This window comes from Amblyraja radiata, chromosome 3 (genome assembly GCF_010909765.2).
Source record: "Amblyraja radiata isolate CabotCenter1 chromosome 3, sAmbRad1.1.pri, whole genome shotgun sequence".
NCBI lineage: Eukaryota > Metazoa > Chordata > Chondrichthyes > Rajiformes > Rajidae > Amblyraja > Amblyraja radiata.
In genome coordinates, this window is record NC_045958.1 from 87,871,841 (window position 1) to 87,895,921 (window position 24,081).

At 42.6% G+C, this 24,081-nt stretch overlaps 1 protein-coding gene across 6 annotated transcripts in view; it reads right to left on the reverse strand.

Moving 5' to 3' along the window:
• The window catches only part of cntln (centlein), a 392,762-nt gene that overhangs the window by 365,275 nt on the left and 3,406 nt on the right, over positions 1 to 24,081 (reverse strand). For all 6 annotated transcript variants that reach the window (XM_033018258.1, XM_033018259.1, XM_033018260.1 and 3 more), the window contains exon 3: positions 19,895 to 19,983. In XM_033018258.1, the coding sequence (XP_032874149.1) occupies positions 19,895 to 19,983 (89 nt within the window). The remainder of the gene's footprint in view (positions 1 to 19,894; positions 19,984 to 24,081) is intronic.

Here is a 24,081-nt window from a genome sequence, read left to right on the forward strand (position 1 = left end):
CTGAATTAAGGTTGTTTTTGATTTTCAAATGATTAGTACACATGATGGAAAGTCAAATGTGAAGTTTCTTTGTCTGTGTCCACTACTTCAGTCCTACAGAGATCAAGAGAGGATGAAGTCTAGTTAAAAGGTATGGTGTCATCTTCACCTGCATAGTGAGTAGGGCTGTACATCTTGAAGTTCCATCTACACTTGACACAGACTCCTGCATTCGTGTCTTACGAAGATTCATCTGTCGACAAGGTCAAGTTTCATCTTTAAGATCAGACAATGGCCCAAATTTTATCGGAGCGGAAAGAGAATTTAGAGAAGCACTCAATGGATTAGATCAGAACAAGATCCAGTCTTGATATGCTTCAGCAAGGGATAAGGTGAAACTTTAATCCCCCAGCTGGATCCCATCACGGCGGTGTTTGGGAACGATTGATTTGAATGGTTCGAAATGTGCTGCGCTCCGTTCTTCAACAACAAGTGCTGGATGATGAAGGATTGCAAACTTTATTTTGTGAAGTTGAAGCAATTTTAAATGATCGACCCATTACCAAGAGTTCTGATGATCCATGGGACCTGCAAGCACTTACACCAAAGCATCTTCTTCTGTTGAAGACCAACCCAATACTACCACCTGGACTCTTTGTGAATGAAGAAGTGTACATTAAACGCAGATGGAGACAGGTACAATATATGGCAGACTTGCCTCTAATCCAAGAATGACAATGATGGTCAAGGGTAAGAAGAATCTTTATTCCAGGTGACATCATTTTGGTGGCTGACTCAACTGCACCACGAGGCTCCTGGCTAATGGGCAGAATATTGGAGATCATACCAGATGCATAAGGTCTTGTGCGTACAGTACGTCTTCAGACAAAGAACATCTTGGTAAGACCAATAACTAAGATATGTCTGCTCCAGGAAGCCAAACAAGAAGCCAAACAAGAAGCCAAAGAAGATTGAAGAATCACTAAAGAAGTTTGAATGCCAACACATAGTGCATACCTTTTGTTTTTGTTATATTAATGTTAAGCTTTTATAACTCCTTTTAATGTTTATTGGTAATTGTTTTGTTATATAAGTAGAACATTAGGGGCTAGTGTGTAGGAGCCATTCATGCTTAGGCCAGTTACTGTTAGCATATTTTATTGTTTTGTCTAGATATTTCTTGCAGAATTATTTTGAACACTTGAGAGGCGAGTTCTTGATGCTTTGTAGGACGTTACATATAGCGAGTGGCTAGATCAGACTGGAGCAGGCATGGGAGAGAGGATACAGTTTTTACCAGAAAAGTGAGAGAACGGAAAGTTACAGCTTGTATAAGAATAATGGCCCTGTCCCACGGTACGAGTTCATTCAAGAGCTCTCCCGAGTTTAAAAAAAAATCAAACTCGTGGTAAGCACGGAGAATGAACGTGTCGGGTACGTCGGAGCTCGGGGACGTCTCTTAGCGGCTTGTAACGCTAACGGCAGGTACTCGGGAAGACTCACTAACGGCAGGTAAGCTAGGGAACACTCGTGAAGATTTTTCAACATGTTGAAAAATGTCCACGAGAGCCCCGAGTACCGACGAGCGGCCATTACCGTAAATCTCCGAGTTCGAATCAGAGCAAACTCGGGAGAGCTCTTGGAATGAACTCGTACCGTGGGACAGGGCCATAAGGAAGACCTGGTATGAATCATCTCTTTGTTTGTACAACAACTTCAATAAAAAATCAATTAAACTGGAAATAACCACTGGAGGAACCGTTTTCTTTATCATTTGCGTAAGTTCCATTCCTCCCTGTCTGTGTAGTAATGGCAACAGAAAGTTGGATATTGGAAAAGTTTGAAATTACCATTACACTACCCATTGAGCATGTGGCAGGTTAAACCTGGTAAAAAATACTGCAGATTTCATTCATTTGCATCGGAGAAATCAAGTACTAGGACAGAGTTTTTGCTACTTAAGTTACTTTCAATGTTTGAATTGTTTTTGCGCATGTTCTTCACATAATCACTATTTGAAAAAATAACACCTGACAAAAGTTATTGAATGTTTGTAAATTTCAAGAACCTATTAACATTCGCACTACAATGACAGCTTTAACATTGGAACGCACCAAGGGTTCGAGCTTACCAACTATCAAAATTGTTGTGCGGATGCAGTAAGCTGCATGCATTGAGAGTGCCCTCATACAGCATTCAACCTTGCCGAAATACTGGGAGCAGGCTTCCAGTGGAAAACTGCATCAAGGTCATGCCAGAATAAACTGCCAATAATTTCATCAGAAGAACTGCTCCGATATTTTGGTGAGCAATCTTGTTCAGTTCTGAAGTACAGATTTTAACTTTTCTCCTTGCAATGACGGAAGCAGCGCATGTTCATGTACACACAATGTATATTCAGTTTTTATTGTAAAATACTAATGCCAGAGAATCAGTTTCTCAGTATCCAGCATCCAGTTCCAGATGGTCTAATCTCCAGAACTAGTTGCACCTTTAACCCAGCTGTTCTACAACAGTTAGAACACTGGTATCTACCCAACAATGTTTAAAAAAATTGCTCAGCTAAATCCCATCCACAAAAACACAAGCCTAATTTAATCTGGCTAATTACCACTCAACATTAAAATAATGGAAACTGCTGCCGTCTATGCTAACAAATGACATCTAGAACATAGAAGAGTACAGCAGAGGGACATCCCTTCGGCCCATAACGTCTGTGTCCAACATGATGCCAAATTAAACTAATCCCTACAGCCAGTGCCTATGCACCAATAACCCATTCAATTGATACCCAGTTTGGGCTTTGCCAAAATAACTTGGCTCAAGACCTGTTGGTAGTCTTGGTCCCAAGTAAAGGTGACATGAGAACAATTACCTAGACATTTGACCAACAGCAGCATCAAGAAGCTCTAATGAAATTGAAGTAATAGACAAAGTAAAAAGAAACCCAGTCTCAAAGCTCCAACATTCAGGTTTAATCTTAACCACCAGTGCTGTGTATGGAATTCGTACATTTTCCCTGTGACCACATCTTTATTCTCCATATGCTCTTGTTCATTTTTCTGATGGCCGAGCGTAGACTAATGGGGTTGTAACCACCTGGGTTGGATTTGCCCTGCTTCTTTTGGACAGGTCATACCTGGGCAATTTTCCACATTGTCCGATAGATGCCAGAGTTGTAGCTGTACTGGAACAGCTGACCAAAGGGTTGCCAAGTTGAGAAGCACAAGGTCTTCAGTTTGAGGAAGAACATCCTTGCTATGGAGGCAGTGCAGCATAGGTTAACGAGGTTAATCGCCGGGATGGCGGAACTGTCATATGAGGAAAGAGTGGAAACTGGGCTTGTATGCACTGGAATTTAGAATGATGAGAGGGGATCTTATAGAAACGTATAAAATTATAAAAGGACTGGACAAGCTAAATGCAGGAAAAATATTCCCAATAACCATATAACCATATCCAATATAACAATTACAGCACGGAAACAGGCCATCTCGACCCTTCTAGTCCGTGCCGAACACGTATTCTCCCCTAGTCCCATATACCTGCGCTCAGACCATAACCCTCCATTCCTTTCCCGTCCATATAACTATCCAATTTATTTTTAAATGATAAAAACGAACCTGCCTCCACCACCTTCACTGGAAGCTCATTCCACACAGCCACCACTCTTGAATCTTCCCTTTCCACGTCAACTCTGTCTATCCCTCTCATCATTTTAAAGACCTCTATCAAGTCCCCCCTTAACCTTCTGCACTCCAAAGAATAAAGCCCTAACATGTTCAACCTTTCTCTGTAACTTAATTGCTGAAACCCAGGCAACATTCTAGTAAACCTCCTCTGTACTCTCTCTATTTTGTTGACATCCTTCCTATAATTAGGCGACATAAATTGTACACCATACTCCAGAATTGGCCTCACCAATGCCTTGTACAATTTTAACATTACATCCCAACTTCTATACTCAATGCTCTGATTTATAAAGGCCAGCACACCAAAAGCTTTATTTACCACCCTATCTACATGAGATTCCACTTTCAGGGAACTGTGCACAGTTATTCCCAGATCCCTCTGTTCACCTGCATTCTTCAATTCACTACCATTTACCATGTACGTCCTATTTTGATTTGTCCTGCCAAGATGTAGCACCTCACACTTATCAGCATTAAACTCCATCTGCCATCTTTCAGCCCACTCTTCCAACTGGCATAAATCTCTCTGTAGACTTGAAAATCTACTTAATTATCCACAACCCCACCTATCTTAGTATCATCTGCATACTTACTAATCCAATTTACCACACCATCATCCAGGTAATTGATGTACACGACAAACAACAGTGGACCCAACACAGATCCCTGTGGCACCCCACTAGTCATCGGCCTCCAACCTGACAAACAACCATCCACCATTACTCTCTGGCATCTCCCATTCAGCCACTGTTGAATCCATCTTGCTACTCCACCATTAATACCCAACCATTGAACCTTCTTAACCAACTTTCCATGAGGAACCTTGTCAAAGGCCTTACTGAAGTCCATATATACAACATCCATTGCTTTACGCTCATCAATTTCCCGAACCTCTTCAAAAAATTCAAGAAAATTAGTCAAACATGACCTTCCAGGCACAAATCCATGTTGACTGTTCCTAATCAGACCCTGTTTATCCAGATGCTTATATATATTATCTCTAAGTATCCTTTCCATTAATTTGCCCACCACTGACGTCAAACTAACAGGTCTATAATTGCTAGGTTTACTCTTAGACCCCTTTTTAAACAATGGAACAACATGCGCAGTACGCCAATCCTCCGGTACTATTCCCGTTTCTAATGACATTTGAAATATTTCTGTCATAGCCCCTGCTATTTCTACACTAACTTCCCTCAATGTCCTAGGGAATATCCTGTCCGGACCTGGAGACTTATCCACTTTTATATTTCTCAAAAGTGTCAGTACTTCCTCTTCTTTGAATCTCATAGTTTCCATAGCTACTCTACTTGTTTCCCTTACCTCACATAATTCAATATCCTTCTCCTTGGTGAATACCGAAGAAAAGAAATTGTTCAATATCTCCCCCATCTCTTTTGGCTCTGCAGATAGCTGTCCACTCTGACTCTCTAATGGACCAATTTTATCCCTTGTTATCCTTTTGCTATTAATATAGCTGTAGAAACCCTTTGGATTTACTTTCACCTTACTTGCCAAAGCAACCTCATATCTTCTTTTAGCTTTTCTAATTTCTTTCTTAAGATTCTTTTTACATTCTTTATACTCCTCAAGCACCTCATTTACTCCATGCTGCCTATAATTATTGTAGTTCTCTCTCTTTTTCCGAACCAAGTGTCCAATTTCCCTTGAAGACCATGGCTCTTTCCAATTTTTACTATTTCCTTTCAACCGAACAGGGACATAAAGATTCTGTACTCTTAAAATGTCACCTTTAAATGTACTCCATTTCTCTTCCACATCTTTCCCATAAAACAAACTGTCCCAATTTACTCCTTTTAAATCCTTTCGCATCTCCTCAAAGTTAGCTTTTCTCCAATCAAAAATCTCAACCCTAGGTCCAGTTCTGACCCTCTCCATAATTATATTGAAACTAATGGTATTGTGATCACTGGTCCCGAACTGTTCCCCAACGCATACCTCTGCCACCTGACCCGTCTCATTTCCTAACATGAGGTCCAGCACCGCCCCTTCTCTAGTAGGTACATCTATGTATTGCTGCAAAAAACTATCCTGCACACATTTTACAAACTCCAACCCATCCAGCCCATTTACAGAATGTGTTTCCCAGTCTATGTGTGGAAAATTGAAATCTCCCACAATCACTAACTTGTGCTTACTACTAATATCTGCAATCTCCTTACATATTTGCTCTTCCAATTCTCGCTCCCCGTTTGGCGGTCTATAATACACCCCTATAAGTGTTGCTACCCCTTTCCCATTTCTCAGTTCCACCCAAATAGCCTCCCTAGACGAGCCCTCTAATCTATCCTGCCAAAGCACTGCTGTAATATCTTCCCTGATAAGCAATGCAACACCTCCACCTCTTGCCCCTCCAATTCTATCACACCTGAAGCAACAAAATCCTGGAATATTTAGTTCCAATGATGGAGGAGTCCAGAACCAGGGGCCACTGTCTAAGAATAAAGGGGAGGCCATTTAAAACCAACATGAGAAAAAACTTTTACAATACAATACAATTTATTTATTGTCATTTGAACCTCAAATGAAGTTCAAATGAAATTTGGTTTCTGCAGTCATACGACAAGAAAAGCACCAAGACACACAACCAACACAATTTACACAAACATCCACCACAGTGAATCTCCTCCTCACTGTGATGGAAGGCAAAGGCTTGTCTCTCCCATGTTGCATTCTTCTCCCGATGTTAAAGCCCCCGGCGGGCGATGGCAAGTCCCACGGCCCTAAAAAGCCGCGCCGTGCAATGTAAGGCCCCGCTCCGGGTCATTTTCTACCCCGCAACTCGGGCGGGAGAAGTTGTCGTTGCGGGAGCTCCGAAAAGTGGTCTCCCACCAGGGACCCACGAGCTCCCGATGTCACCATCCACAGGCCTGCAGCTGGAGCCTCTGAGCTCCAGTCGGGTCGCAGCCGCGCGCCACCACAGCTCTCCACACTCCGGCTCCGCGACTGGAGCCCCCAGGTCGTTCCGGTTGGAGGCCGCTCCACGGTGCTCGGCCCCAACGACAACGGAGACCTGACAGGGAAAAGGTCGGGTCACCTGTACAGGGAATAGATTTAAAAGCTTCCCTCACCCACCCCCCACATATACACAGCTAAAAACAATATAAAAACCACAACAAACTATACATTCAACAGGACAAACATTTAAAAAAGACAGACGGACTGCAGAGGCCGCTGCAACATTGGTCACGCCGTCCACACCCAGAGTTGTGAATTTGTGGAATTCTTTGCCACAGAAGGCAGTAGAGGTCAATTCATTTGATTAATTTAAAAGAGAGTTAGATAGAGCTCTAGAGGCTGGCGGAATCAAGGGATATGGGGAGAAGGCAAGCACGTGTTACTGATTGTGGATGATCAGCCATGATCATAATGAATGGCGGTGCAGATGCCAAATGGCCTCCTCATGCACCTATTTTCTATGTTTCTATACCATTGCACGAATGTCATCAGGACCCTTGTCCTTTGCTCTATTCAATGCCTATTGCCTTCATATCATATTAGCTGAAGACTAGCAATTGCCATACCGAAGATTCTTGCCAATGCTGCAGCTTTGTCTTTTGCACAGATGTATTTGGATTCCCCATCGTTAAGAATGGAGATATTTTGTGGAGCCTCCTCCTTCATGAAATTGTTTAATTGTCCACCACCATTTGTGAGCACATGTGGCAAGACTGCAGTGCTCAGATCTGTTCTTTTGATAGTGGGATTACTTAGTTCAGCCTATCGTATGCTGTTTATTTCATTTGGTATGCAACTAGCCCCATCTTGGTGCATTAGGTCATAAGGTCAAAAGTGATTAGTAGAATTAGGCCATTCGGTCCATCAAGTCTACTCCACCATTCAATCATGGCTGATCTATCTCTCCCTCCTTCCTCCATTTTCCTGCATTCTCTTCATAACCTGACACCTGTACTAATCAAGAATCATCTATTTCTGCCTTACAAATATCTAGACTTTGCCTCCACAGCCTTCTGTGGCATTCTGTGATACGTCTGGTGCTGCTCCTAGCATGCTATCCTGAACTCCTCATTGAATATGGGTTGTTTGCCTGGTATGATGAGTATGTTAGCTGCATCAGCCAATGAAGTTGCAGATTGTGGTTGAGTACAAATTTTGATGTTCATACAGAGTTTCTATACAGCGGTTGTGCCACACCACTCAATGATGTGTACTTTCACTCGATTTCAGCTCCACAACAACTGTACAGTGGTCACTCATGCCAATACTGGTGAGCACGAGATCAAGTAGGCTTCTTCATCTTGTTGGGAATGGAGAGATATGGATTATGTGCAGGCAGATAAGAGTTAGTGTTGGCATCATGTTCGGCTCAGATTTTGTGGGCCGAAGAACCTGTTCTACGTGTAAGAAAGAACTGCAGATGCTGGTTTAAACCGAAGATAGACACATAAAGCTGGAGTAACTCTGCGGGACAGGCAGCATCTCTGGAGAGAAGGAATGGGTGACGTTTCGGGTCGAGTCATATACTATACTGTTCTATGTTGGTCCCCTCATCAACTGCCACATACCCAATCGAGCAAAAATGTTTTTTTAGCACTCAGCAACCACCATCCAGAGTACATCCGGCAATTTTGTACCCAGTGCTTTCTCCAAGTGGTGTTCTTCATGGAATATTATTGATTCGTCCGCCAAAGGGGGCAGTAGGAGGTAATCAGCAGAAGGCTTCCTTATCCAAGTTTATCCTGATGCCCACAGATTTCATGGCATTCAGTCAATGCTGAGGACTCCAATGAATGAATGCTTTATTGTCACGTGGCAAGTCACGGTGAAATTCTTTGCTTACACTCCCATGGTGTGCAAATAGTCACCACATAGAGGGCGCTTGCAAAGTTACAAAGTACCCCCGCGCCAGGTTCCCCTTTGTTTCTCCCGCCCCCTCCTCCCTCACGGCGGTCCCCCCACGCCGGGTCCTCCTTTGTTCTTCCATCTCCCACATGGTGGTTCCTGACCAGGTCCTCTTTTGTCCCTTCCGTCAGCAGCATCCTCACGTCCACGTGGTTCGTCCTTGACCGTGGGTCAGCGCCATCATGGACCGCCGTACCAACCTCTCCACTATCGCAGCCGGGTCCTGTCTGGACACCGTGGCGCCGACCCAGGCTCCAGCCGCGGGCTCCGTCGACACAGTGGCCAGCCACGAGCGACCTGTGAGGCTCCAGCCTCGGTTTCTCTGTGGCCTGCCGGGAGGCATCTGCCAATGCGGCCTGCCGAAAGGCAGGCAGTTCTCCAAATGCCAACTTCAATTGCCAATAGCAGTTCTCTCCCGAATATATACCACCATGCTGTTGCTTCTGCTTGGCCGGTCCTACTTGTTGAACAGGACAAACCCAGGAATGGAGATAGTGGTTTATCAGACTTTGTCTGCAAGATAGTATTTTGTAAATATGGTTATGTTAGGTTGATGCTTAACTAGCCTGTGGTTTAACTCTCCCAATTTTGGCACATAATCCCAGATGTTGGTAAGAAAGACTTTAAATGGTTGATAGGGACAGCTTTTGCCACTGTCACTTTTGGTGCCGAGGTTGATTCCAGATGATCCTTGCGGTTTCATTTCTTTGTGGCTATCATGAATGATTACAATTAAATGGCTTGTTCAGCCATTGTAGTCGACCACATTGCCGTGGGTCTGGAGTCATACATCCGCCAGACCACACAAAGTTGACATATCTCCTCCCCTACAAATTATTAGTGAACGAGATGGGCCCATACAACCATCACAGGTTTTGATGGTCATCATTAGACTTTTAAGTTCAAGAATTTAAATTCACCATATGCCACAGGCAGGATTCAAACCCACGTCCTCAGGTCTTTGTCCTGGGTATCTAGATTATTAATTCCGTGATAATATCACTGCATTATTGCGTGTTTAAATCAAGGTTGGCTTTGAATTAGACTTGCTCCACAGAAACAGGCATTTTGGCTTACCAGTCTACACTGACCATTAAACATCCATTTACACTAATCCCATTTTTATTCTCCTAACATTCTGATCAACTCACAGCAGATTCTACCACTCACCTGCACACGAGGAGATAGTTACTTTGCATAATTAATCTAACATGGTTAACTATAATAATTCCAGCTGCTTTTTCTCGTTAAGAAAATGTGAACATTAAACAACTATGTGCACATAAGTGCAGCTATTTTAACATTTATCCAACTGTTGCAGAAGCCATTTACACAATTTCTACCGTAAAAATGCAGTGAACAGCGTCAGACTGCTTCAGGAACTAGTTTTCACCGCTTATACAATGTTAAATAGCCTCTTGTCCAGCAACATTCATGTAAACATATGGAGTCTGAACACTTGGAAAACTTCCAATAAACATCGGGAATTTTTGGACCAATAAATATCCTGGTGCTCAAGGTTGATCCACTATGAAGTCCTAAAATCCAGCTTGTTTTGATTCAAAACTTCAATGATCCTCTGCTCATTCAACGGCAGCAGTTTCTTTTTTTCCAGACAATTCAAAATGACCAATTTCAGACTGGCAATTCACCAGACATCGGAATGAAAATGAAGGGCAATTTCCTTTTACTTAAATAAGTGGCTGCGAGGGGAAATCCACAACGCAGCCCTCCATGGAACTGTGTTTAATTTCAATCCAATGAAGTAGTTACTGCTTGTGAAAAATAATGTGGAAATGAAGTGCCCTCAACAGATCAGAATAAACAGTTTCACCATTTAGGGTCCACAGGTGGTGTCAGGAATGCGCTGGTACAGTGCACATGCTGTTTGTCAAGGAACAGATGTTTCCTCGCTGTAGTCATTACTTTTTACACCACTCACAATCCTGCAATGAAGAAAACATAGTGACTGTTCCATCAAAAGGGCCAAAAAAAGCCATTACACGATTTCCCCAAGCAATGCAGACAGACTTCCAACAGTCACGCAAGATTTCTAATTTGTATGATTAATTCTAAAACTTCACAGTATTGTGCAAACACAGTTTCCACTTTAAGGTTAAAAATTCATGTCAACTTTTTGTGATTTAATAGCTGCTATCAATGAGACTGAATTTCAACGAGAGATTTTCAACAATCTAATAAATCACTACAAAATTGTTGATTTGGTAAGGGTTAATATTTTTGCAATTACAAGCATACTCAACTACAATAACCACATTTATAGATAGAATAAAGACATCATAAGACATTCTAATAGTAAACCAACATTATCTAATTCCCTGTATATTTTCCAGAAATGCATTGTTTTTATGGCTCAAAGTTCAGAAATTCATAAAATATATTACAACAGAATAATGTTGTGTTACATACAACCCGGTATAATCATGTAGCAGACCTTGCCTAGAGCAGTACACACGTGCAGCCACGTTTTGGCTCTGATAAAGTTACAAAAGCACACCGTACATTCCTATCCACTATCTGCCGCCGCACATATCCATTCCTCCCCCCCACCGGGTTCCCTTTAGCCCTCGCCCCCCCCCCCCCCCCCCCTTTCGGGTCCCCCTCTTGTTCTCGGCAGTCCCCCCTCTTGTTCTCGGCAGCCCAATGAGTTGCGCACCTGGAACACTCCCAGGAACAAAACAAGATATTTAAGCATGCATTGATTTTGCAGAAATAAAATCCTGGTGATCCCTGGTAAAATGCATCTTAATTTCCTTTTATAAAAAGTGATGCAATTTCAAAGTTAAATTAACACGTTTCAGTCATCAGCTCCAGAAAGGAAAACTGAGCTCATGACTGAACTAAAAGCCATTAAGGAAAATCAGCATACGAGTCTAAATGCTTTCTAATATAAAGCATGTTCCAAGGCGAAAAGTACAGATATCCAGTCAGCAGCAAACGGACATTGTCCCTTACTGACCTCCCAGACAGCTGCCCAAAGTTTAGCAAACTCTTTTAGCAAAGACATTTCCTTTGCTAATATCAGCGGTTGTCCAGCTGCCTCCCAGGGATATCGATGATGTCCAGAATCAAATGTCACAAAGCTAGCTGGTTAATCATTGAGCTCTTCAATTAAAATAAGAAATTTACAGTCAATTCAAATCAAGTTTATTGACTGAGATCTGCCAGTCAGGAAGTCCAGAAGCCTGTTGTGGATGGAGATCGCAAGGGCAAGGGCCAAAGGTTTACGATGAGCTTATATAGTGGAGATCCCAGCAGCCATTACAGGCGAAGCTGAACCACATATGCATCTCGACAAACCTTATCCACTGCATTCAGTACTTCTGATGTGGCCTCTTTTACATCGGCAATATCAAGTGTAGTATAGGCGTTTGTTTTGCTGAACACTTGCACTCAGTCTGACAAGGCCTGCTGGATCTCCTGTTGCAAACCATTTTAACTCCCCTTCCCATTTCGACCTTTCTGTCCTGGGCCTCCTCCATTGCAAGAGTGAGGCCACAAGCAAACTGGAGAAACTGTATTTCACTTTGGTCGCTTCCAACCCAATGGTATGAACATTAAATTCTCCTTTTTAAATAACACTTCTCTTTTCTTTTCCCCCACCCTGATGAGGGGCCATTTCTCCCACTACTCCACCCCTTTTTCTCCCTCTTCCTCCTCTCCTATATCCTTCCCTCTGACCTTACATTTCACTCATCTTCTCTCCTGACCTGACACCCTTTCATCTCCTCATCTCTAGCCTATGTCCACGCATGTGCCAATCAAAAAAACCCTCATCTGTATCCATCCAATGGGTGGATACAAGGAACTTCAAGGAAACAAGCAACTGCACATGCTGATTTACCAAGGAAAGGCACAAAATGCTGGAGTAACTCAGCGGGTCAGGGCCCCCACTACTACTACAATGTCTAAAGAAATTCCCAACTCAAAACATCACCTAGCCATTTCTTCCACAGATGTTGCCTGACATCGGAAAACAATAGACAATAGGTGCAGGAGTAGGCCATTCGGCCCTTCGAGCCAGCACCGCCATTCACTGTGATCATTGCTGATCGTCCCCAATCAATACCCCGTTCCTGCCTTCTCCCCATATCCCCCAACTCCGCTATCTTTAAGAGCCCTATCCAGCTCTCTCTTGAAAGTATCCAGAGAACCGGCCTCCACCGCCCTCTGAGTCAGAGAATTCCACAGACTCACAACTCTCTATGAGAAAAAGTGTTTCCTCGTCTCCGTTCTAAATGGCTTACCCCTTTATTTTAAACTGTGACCCTTGGTTCTGGACTCTCCCAACATCGGGAACATGTTTCCTGCCTCCAGCGTGTCCAAACCCTTGACAATCTTATATGTTTCAATAAGATCCCCCTCATCCTTTTAAGCGGCCTTTTCACGGGGCGACTTGACGCAAGAGTTAACCAGAGTTTAACATCGTGGGAACCTCGTGCGATAACAGTACGGCATTCGTGGACCACCGTGGACCACCGTAGCGCTAACGGCAGGTAATCGTGTATCTTGGTCACTCGGGAGAAAATTTAAGAAAGTTTGAATTTCTCCAAGAGTGACTTGTACACTTGTGGTTGAGCATTGCAACATTATATGGACGTAGTGGCCAGTGCGATATCAGTAATAACTCTTGCGGGTACCGTGGGAACTCCTGCGAACGGTGAACCCGGAAGCTGGACAGAGGGGACAGAAGGTGAGTAAAAATTGTCTTCTGTGGGATTGAATTTAAAAAATAAATAAAAATAAAGATTTTTCTCTCTCTTGCACAGGCTACAGACATCAACTTATTCATGAGTTATGTTAATGAGATTCAAGAAAATAACTATAATCTTTAAAAGGGACTTTACTGAAAGGTTACGCAATTTTATGGTCCGTGAGAAATTTTTCACATGTACTTCTTTGAGAGATACAGGTCGGAGTCCTCGCCGACTAGCGATCGATGCCTTTCCGAAGCAGGGTCCGGAACGCTACCAATCAATGTTGTACAGAGACCCGTGTAAGGAGTGAACTGCACATGCTGGTTTAAACCGAAGACAGACACAAAAAGCTGGAGTAACTCAGCGAGTCAAGCAGCATCTCTGGAGAAAAATAGCTGATGTTTCGGGACGAGACACATCTTCAGACTCAATTCCGATTAGGCTGTCTGAAGAAGGGTTCCGATTCGAATCGCCACCTATTCTTTTTCTCCAGAGATGCTGCCTGACACGCTGACTTACTCCAGCTTTTTATGTTTTTCTTCCCAGATCTGACTTACCTGCTGAGTTACACCAACATTTTGTGTCCTTCTGTGCATATTAACCAGCATTAACCAGCGTCTGCAGTTCCTTTAGACATTACCTAACTTCAGATTTTAGAGATATAGCGCGTGGAAACTCCTGCGAACGGTAAACCCGGAAGCTGGACAGAGGGGACAGAAGGTGAGTAAAAAAGGTGGTCTCAATATCGACAAGGGAACATGTGTCCTTCGAGGACGTCCCACCTAATTGTCATTGTTGGATAATCTTTTTAACAGGAACACTTGCAGAGATGGCTCCCAGAAAATCTCAAAGAAAGGGGGTAAAGCGTGTCAGAGATGTTTTTGCCATGTTGCTCTATTCAGTTTCTATATTGTTTCAGTTTCTATATCTATATTGTTGCTCTATTCAGTTTCCCAGGGGGTCGGGACGGGACTGGAGTTGGGAGGGAAAGGTGGGGGAGTCGAGGGAGAGGAGGGGGAGACAGATGGGGGTGTCTTCATTTACTGGCGGCGGGTGTCTGTCACTGAAACAGGCAGGTGAGATTTCACATCCACCTTGTGTGTGCCTCTCTCTCTCTCCCTCTCTCTTACACAGGCTGAGAGACTCTGCCTCTGTGAGTGTACGTCTCTTTCTCCCCCTCTCCCACACACAGTAAGACCGAGGTACTGTGCTCAGTCCATCTGTGTCTCCCACATACACAGTAAAACATGTCTCCAAATGAGCCAATTCAACCAAGGGAGGATATTTATAGTGTGTGAAAAAAAAGTTACATCATTTGTGTCACGTGTAGTTCACGATGTTCATTTAAGATTTAACGCGAAAGCTCGGGAGACGGACAAGTCACTCGCACAAATAACAGAAATGCCGAGTACCGTGGGAACTCTTTATCTACCCCCCGTTATATCGTGCGAGACTCGTGCTGGACCACGACCACTTCACTCTGGTGACATCTTGCGTCAACTCGCCCCGTGAAAAAGCCCCATCAAACACGAGTGTACAAGCCCAGCCGCTCCATTCTCTCAGCATATGACAGTCCCTCCATCCCAGGAATCAACCTTGTAAACCTACGCTGCACTCCCTCAATAGCAAAAATGTCCTTCCTCAAAACTGCACACAATACTCCAGGTAACGGCAGTGGGATTTGCCTCGCGGTAAACTCTTTGTGGCGCTTAGACATATCAATCTTGTCCAACTCCTGGTCTCCACAGCTGGAACACCAGGCGGTGAAGTGCCGCCCCTTCTACCCCCCGAGTGAATTCACCTCCATCATCATGACCACTATCTACATCCCACCCCAGGCCGAGCACCTTGTCTAGCACTGAAGGACCTGCACGCCATGGTCAACAAACCCCAGATGACCTACCCGGAACCTTTCCTATCGTAGCCGGAGAATTCAACAAGACTTCAGCAAGGCCAACTTGAAGAAATCACTAAAAAAACACTACCAGCACATGCCCTGCAGCACCAGAGCATCAAACAGCCTTGACCACTGCTGTTATATCATCAAAAAGGCCTATCGCTCCATCTCTCACCCTCACTTTGGGAAATTCTTCTTTCAATAATACCATCTCTCTTTCATCCAAACCCCAAAAGATATTGATGCAACATGTTCGAACTCCCCTCAAGTTAACCACTTCATCTAAGGAATATCCTAGTGAACCTTCTCTGAGATATTTACAGTGCAAATCTATTTATCCTAAAATGAGACCAAAACCATACATTGTTGTTTAGATGTATCCTTCTCAATGCCCTGTAATATTACTGATGATTTCTAACTTAGAAGACCAACGCTTCTTCTTTTATTCACTACTTAATGAAAAGGCATCCTGCATGGTTAAAACAATATACTGAGACTGTGAGTCAACATGGCATGAATGCTCATTTGATCAAGTAAGGCTACAAGCATCTCTGCAATTGTACTCCAGGCAGACTCATTGCTTTAATGCGAAACATAAAAGTAAGTGGTTTATACACAGCAGAAACTCAAATCTCAGGAATTCTATGTTAAAAATTTAATATTAGTCCCCATTGCACATGTCCATACCAGTGTTATTCTGACGAACTCTGGTTTGTTGAATTTTATTGATGAAATATGAAAATTGCCCATCAATGAGCAAATAAAATCATACAAAGGACCACTAATTGCATCCCATATTGTTCCAGTACCTCAGCAACATAAAATAGTAACACAGAAATTCAATCAAATTAATTGTCTTAACTACCATAACACATAATCCAGTTTAGAAATAATTAACAGTTCAGCTTTGCTGCCAAATGATAACAAGCCGGAAGTAGCAGCCAAAATCTTTCATTATAACTGATTATCAAGATTAGATGTGATCAAAATTCACTATGAAAATCAATCTGCACAGCCACAATCCAGGGAAGAATTTAACTTTCTGACAAAATATGCCCGGGATGTCAGTAAAGTTCCTAGACTCAGACCTGACAGTGTTCCTCATAAGTAAATGCAAATTGGTGTCGGTTACCTGCAGCAATAGCTTCCAAGAACAGCCAACATAGTTCTGAATCTTTTTCAATTATTTTAAGACTCTTGGGGTGGGGAATTTGGTTGAGTGTCATCTAGCCATGCTAGCTGCTGAAGTAATCAGTATTAGTTTATTTTGTCATATTTTACAAGATAGTGAAACACTTTGTTTTTATACTTTCCAGTTAAATTACACTGTACAATCAATCCATGCACATGTACAACAGGAAGTGCAAAGAGAAAAATAGCAGAGTACAGAATATAGTGTTAAAACATTACAGTTACAGAGAAAGTGCAGATAAAAAATGTTCAAGGGCCTCAGTGAAGTAGATTGGGAGATCAGGACTTTACCCTTAGTTTATGACAGGCCTGTTCAGTAATCTGATGCAAGCATGTGCTTTCAACCTTTTGTATCTTCTGCCTGATGGGAGAATAAGAAATGACCAGGGTACAAATGATTGTGTTGGCTACTTTCCCAAGGCGACAGAATTCCCCCACGGTATTATTTGTTCAAACGGGTTTTCATCTGCAGGGCCGACGCCGAAGTTCCATCTTCACGGCAAGAGGGCTCTGAAAATCATCGGACTGGCTGCACGGCCACAAATGGGCCCCGACCTCGGGTGTTTCACAGAGGAAGAGGACTTAACTTTCTGGTGCCTTTCCCCACAGTGGAAAGTTTTGATTCTGCTGTGGGGGGACGTTTGTGTTGAACTCTACAATGTGTTGTGTCCATTTTATTCATTTTTTTTTAAACCTTTTTCTATGGTTTGTAATGGAACTTATTATTTAATTTATGTAAAGCACTTTGGTGTCAATGCGAATTGACTTAAAACGTGCTATATAAATAAACCTACTACTACTACTACATGGATTTTGGTGAAGCATTTGATAAGATGCCACAAGGTAGATTATCCAGAAGATTTAATCACATGGGGTGCATAATAATTGGTAAATTGAATCCAAAATTGGCTTGGTTACAGAAGACAGTGGTGGATTGATGTTTTCTGTTACTTCTCTGTGATCAGTGGTGTTCTGCAAATATCAATTTGCAGTGATTTTGCTGAAACCTCTGTTATTCGATGAAAATGAAAGTGGCCAAATTATTAAATTTGCAGATGACCTAAAAATTATTGGTGAACGGAAGGTCATCAAGGGATGATGTTAGTTTGGGCATAGAAATGGCAATGGAATTTAATCCATAAAAGTGTGAGCTGGTGCATTTTGGGAAGTCAAATGCAAGAGAAAAGTATACAGGTCATCCCAGTTACAGCAGGATTCCATTCTGTGCTTGCAAAGTCAGAAATGCGGCTGTGATCCACATTCTCACAGGGCAAGTGATTATTACACTTCCAAAACAGCCGGCAATGGAGGGATATAGACCACGTGCAGGTAGATGAGATGAGGTTAGACTGGCGTCATGGTCGACACAGATATGGTGGGCCAAAGATCCTGTTCCTGCTCTCTACCGTTACATGCTCTGTGGCCTCAATCTTTGAGTGTCACATAGATCCTATCTGGCAAATTTTAAGCAGGTATTCCATTTCCAAGCAGCTATGCATTAAACATTTCCAGATACAAAAACCTTGAAAGCATGGAGCATCGCAGGAAGACAGCAATAGGTCGAAGCAGCAGGGGAGATTTCAAAAGGCAGCTGCTGGATTGGTTGAGTGATCAAAATTGGCTAATTGAGCAGCTAATAAAAAAGCATGGTGTTGCAGCGTGGCCTATTGGGAGTGACCGCGTTGGGTGAGAGAATGCGTAGATGGTAATTTTGACATCCACCAATCAAACACAACCACTGAAATCTGGTTGCAACAGGTCATGCTGCAAAAATGTATTATTGCCAATCACAACAGCAACTATCGACAAAATGGTCTTCCATCCAATCACACAAGCTGGACCATCTACTATTGTCACTCTGTGGTAGTATGACCTGCAAGCAGTACTTCCTGGAGTTACAGATATCTGAGCAGCAGATTGTTACGGATGGTCACCAAGGCCTGCAATGAAACTGTGACCGATCTGACAGATTATCTGAGGCCACAATTTGTGGACAGCAAAGTGTGAAAGCAACTCGCAGTACCAGTGTTAAAACAAACTTTCACAGAAAAGGTAAGAAAATATAGAACAGTGCAACAGAGGAACAGGCCATTCGGCCAACAATGTCTATTCCAAACATGATGCCGTTAAACTAATCTCTGGCTGCACATGATCTATATCCATCCAGTCCCTTCATATCCATGTACCTACCTAAATAAGCCTCTTATTCTGGTGGATCAGCCTACCATGTAGAAAACACCCACTGACCTACCCGCATTGATTACTTAACCAACAATAACTGCTCCCACTAGCTCCAGCTTTCTAATGCTGTTATCTGCCTTTCCCCAATTTCCCCACGTGACAATAAACTAAACTCAAACTCTTATCTCCCTCTCTATCATGTCTGAATCATTGAAATTCTGGAATGTTGAGCTGTCAATCCTGTCCCTCTCACAACCAAGTCTCCACAACAGCTTCAGCATCATAGCGCCAACAGTTGCAACTCATGAATGCTGGATGTGATTAAACCTGTAAGTGCAGTGCAAATATATAATATCTTCTTCATTCAGAAAACAAAATGAAAAATGGATAAAGAATGGTAGGCTTGAGAGATGCAATTAAATACTTTTTATCTTGCTTATCAGATTTATCAGAAATTATTATTTATCAGAAATTCTCATTGTTTCATTAAAAACCCATATTTAAACAGCTTCCCAATTTAATTATGTACATGCTGGATCTTATAGTAAGTGAGCAGTGAAGAAAATATGGTGCTACAATCCACATTCAGATTGGAAACAAATAGACCCCTTAAATACAATCATCGAAAGACAACAAACAACAATTCTTCTCAACATATTATGGCCATGAGCTGTCCCAATTTTTTTTCCAAATTATAACTGTATATAATGTGGAAGAGATTCTGCTGAAATTAGAATACTTTACCCATTTTTCATGACACAATAGAAACTTTCACTGGGATGTAGTTATGCCAAAGACAGAGCTGCAACGGTGCATGGTTAGCAGTAGGCTGTCCACACTTTTTCAGAGCCCATCACCCCCTCAGACTAAAAATCAATGTCAGACAATGCCGTAGCCCTTCAATGCTACATTGCAGTTTACAAGCCACAATCTTAAGACCCACTACACAAGTGCTACAACCAAGGCAAATTGATAGACAGCACAAATGATCTGTCATAATGAACTAAAAACTTTGGAATTGGTCAAATCAGTCAATGTGACCGTTACAAAAACATGCAGTGACAATGGCTTCAAAACCACAAGGATATCTTGAAGACAAATACTCAGGCAACTTCTGAGTGTGAACTTTCATCAAAAAATTAGCTATAGAATTGTAGCCAATGTCTTATGGCCTTATGTTCTCGAACTAATCTATCTATTGCTTAAGCAGCTACAAAACAATTTTTCAACCAAAATGTTCGCTTGAAGAAAGGTTGTACAAGTTGCTATATTTAAAACACAAAAATCAAGTACTTTGATTGACCTTGCTCGAGTGTTCTGTTTTACATGTCTCTGTATGATTCTTCACTCACCTTTCAAGAACCAAGGTGATGGCCTGTGAAAGATCAGGGTTTGCTACCTGCAAACGTTTCCATAAAGACCACACAAATTCTTTGTCAGCCTGCACAGGAAATGCAAAAGTTACACAATAGTCACAAACGGATAAAAATATAAATTTTACTAAATAAAATGCACATTCCCCAAATGGTTCAATTAAATCATACGCCTCATAGAAAGTTCTGGACTTTGTCAGTGACAGACAAATTGAACTGGAGAGCAGCAAACATTTTTTTTTAATGATCATCTCGTACCATTGAACAGTGTGTGGTGTGGGGGAGACTCGGAAGGACAGTACATAATAATCGCATTCTATTTAATTGGCAACTGAGGTGATGGAAAGCTAATGGATGGTTGATTTAAAGATTAGTTCATTGGATAGATTCCTGGGTTGACGGAGTTATTAACCTGCAAGGGAAGATCAAGTATGACTTAGATGCTTAGGGTGACAATGACACAGCATGTAGTGATCAACGTGTCCCTTCACCTCCCCCCTCGACTCCATTCAAGGACCCAAGCAGTCGTTCCAAGTGCGACAAAGGTTCACCTGTATCTCCTCCAACCTCATCTACTGCATCCGCTGCTCTAGATGTCAGCTGATTTACATCGGTGAGACTAAGCGGAGGTTGGGCGATCGTTTCGCCGAACACCTCCGCTCAGTCCGCAATAACCTACCTGAACTCCCGGTGGCTCAGCACTTCAACTCCCCCTCCCATTCCCAATCCGACCTCTCTGTCCTGGGTCTCCTCCGCCAGAGTGAGCAACACCGGAAATTGGAGGAACAACACCTCATATTCCGCCTGGGCTGCTTGCGTCCGGTTGGCATGAACATTGAATTCTCCCAATTACGCTAGCCCTTGCTGTCTCCTCCCCTTCCTTGACCCTCGAGCTGTCTCCTCCCATCCCCCTGCCCTCAGGCTCCTCCTCCTCCCTTTTTCCTTCCTTCTCCCCCCCACCCCCCATCAGTCTGAAGAAGGGTTTCGGCCCGATACGTCACCTATTTCCTTCGCTCCATATATGCTGCTGCACCCGCTGAGTTTCTCCAGCATTTTTGTGTACCTCCGTTTGATACTGACCTTTGGTGTTTGTATATTTCACTTGGAGATTATCCAGAAATCTCCACCTTCTTCCAAAAGATATTCTGATTACTAGGTTAATTGGCTACTGTAAATTATCTAACAGTAGTTGGATGGGAAGAGAACTAGTGGGATGTTAATGAGAATGTCCGAGAGAATGGAAATTAGTGGACAGAGTGGCATTGATGGGATTGCTCTGAGAATCGGCAGACTCAATGGGCTAAATTACCTCCCATGTTGAAAGAAATTAGAACATTATATTCTTTGAAGTTTAAATGTGATTGCCTTACTGAACATACAAAACCATCAATGATCGGCAGGATAGATGCTAAGAGAAAGTTTTCTCTGGCTGTGGAGTCAAGAATTAAGATGCTGTGCCTCAGACAAGTGATAACTACCAAAGCTAAAATTTGATTGTAATCTGTGTAATTCTCAACCCAGGCCTGGTCAACTGGTTTGTTCAAATTAATAGATAATTTGAGCACTAAAATGATCAAGGGATATGGAAATCATGCAGAACCATGGAAGTTCCAGGGTACAAATGCTTCAGGATAAGAGGTTTTGCTGTGTTGATTAAGGAGACTGTCACGACAGGGGTTAGACAGGACATTGCTGATGGTTCGTCCAGCGAGGCTACATGGGTGGAGCTGAGAAATAAGAACGGGAAGATCACCTTGTAGGGAGTGTATGACAGCGCCCCCCCCCCCCCCCCCCCGATATCATAATAGTCAATCGGCATTGGAAGAGCAAATATGCTAGGAGATTGCAGGCAGCTGCAGGATCAATAAAGTTGTCATAGCTGGGGATTTTTACTTTCCAATATTGACTGGGAATGTCAGAATGCAAAAGGTTTAGACAGGGTGGAATTTGCCAATGTGTTCAGAAAAGTTTCCTCAGGCAATATATAAAAGGTCCTACACAGGAAGATGCTTGATTTAGTCTAAGGGAATTAGATGGGGCAAGTGGAGGAAATGTTCATTGATAAGCCTTTTGGGACCAGCGACCACTGTTCTGTTAGGTTTAAGCGTTGTGGATTGAGACAGGGCAGGCCCACAAGTTGAAATACTAAATTGTGGCAAGGCCAACTTTGAGGTATCAGACAGGAACTCGCTCAAGTTGATTAGAGTAGGTTGTTTGAAAGAAAAGGAATGTCCAGAAAGTGAGATGTCTAAAAGTATGTTGACAAGAGTCCAGGACGTGCAGGTTCCTGTTAAGAGTTAAGGACAAGGCAGGTGGCATAAGGAAGCCTGGATGACAAGATAAATTAAGGCTCTGGTCAAGAATAAGGAGGCATGGAGCAGGTAGAGGCAGCTGGGATCAAGTGTTTTCCTGAAGAGGTTTCTAGAATTAAGGAACATGCTAAAAATGAAAATCAGGCAGGTGGCATAAGGAAGCCTGGATGACAAGATAAATTAAGGCTCTGGTCAAGAATAAGGAGGCATGGAGCAGGTAGAGGCAGCTGGGATCAAGTGTTTTCCTGGAGAGGTTTCTAGAATTAAGGAACATGCTAAAAATGAAAATCAGGAGGGCAAAAACAGGACAGGATAGATTTTATGTACAATAGGGGAAAAGGAAACCAGAGAGAGAAGAGGGCCCCTCAGGAATCAAAGCAGTCAACTCAGTGCCACAGGAGATCGGCAAGGCCGAAGTAAGTATTTTTCCTGTTTTTACCGTGGAGAAAGACATGAGGATTAGGGAAATTGGGGCAGTCAATGGAAGTGTCCTGAGGGCAGTCAGTATTACAGTCGACGAGGTGCTCAAGGTCCTAATGTGTATGATGGTAGACAAATCTCCTGGGCCTGATCAGATATATCAATATCAGAGGACGCTCTAGGAAGCTAGAGTGGAAATTGCAGGTGCCCTGGCTGAGATTTATGAGTCATCATTAAATACGGATGAGGTGCCAGAAGAATGGAGGATGGGAAATGTTGTGACTCTATTTAAGTGGAGCTGCAGGGAAAAGCCCAGGAACTATTGGCCAGCGAGTCTAACATCTGTTACTAGCAAGTATTCTGAGGAATAAGATAAATGTGCATTTAGATGGACAATGGCAGATTATGGATTACCAACACAGTTTTGAACATGGGAGATTATGTCTCACAAATCTGATTGATTTTTTTTTTTTTTTTTAATAAAGATAACCGAAAAGGTTGATGAGGGCAGAGCTGTGGACATTGCATATATGGATTTCAGCAAGGCATGTGACAATGTTCCGTATGCTGCTCTGAAAAGTTAGACCGCATCGGATCCAAGAAGAGAGCCGACTGGATAGAAAATTGGCTTCACGAAAGGAAGCAGAGGGTGAAGGTAGTTTTTCAAACTGGAAGTCTATGACTAGTGGTATGCCTCAGTTGGCGGTGCTGGGCCCATTGTTGTTTGTCATCTATCTCAATGATTTGGATGAGAACGTACAAAGCATGATTAGCAAGTTTGCAGATGACACTAAAGTGGGTGCTATTATAGATAGTGAAGATGGTTGTCAAAAATTGCAGCAGGATCTTGATCAGTTGAGCAGGCGGGCTGTGGAATGGTTTAGGGAGTTTAATGCGGAGAAGTGCGAGGTGTTGCATTTTCGGAAGTCTAACTGAAATAAAACCTATACTGGGAATTGCAGGGGTTTGGGTAGTGTTGTAGAGCAGAGGGATCTTGGAGTGCAGGTGCATTGTCCTTCAGCCTACTCACAGGGCATAGAGGCCATATCCACAAAAGATCACACATGAAATTCATTCTTCACATAATCTAATTTTCCTTTAGAAAGGTGCATGACTCAAGGAGTCAAAATACATAAATGTTTGGCATGAGTAATAAAGATTTCAGGGAGTTTGTGTAGAATATTTTGAATGGAAATAATAAGCCACAAAAACTTGAATTTATGCAAGGAAATGAAGTTAAACAGTTTATTCAAATCATGAATACTGCAGACCCTTATTCCTCAAACAGCATGCTGCATTTTAATAAAAAAAAGAATGTTGTGATGGAGAGCTAGTTTTGCATTACACAAGACTTACTCACTGCATTTTGACAACTGAGAAAGAATCAACCTCCACAAAGTAAAACAATACCAATTGAACAGAAATTATTTTTGC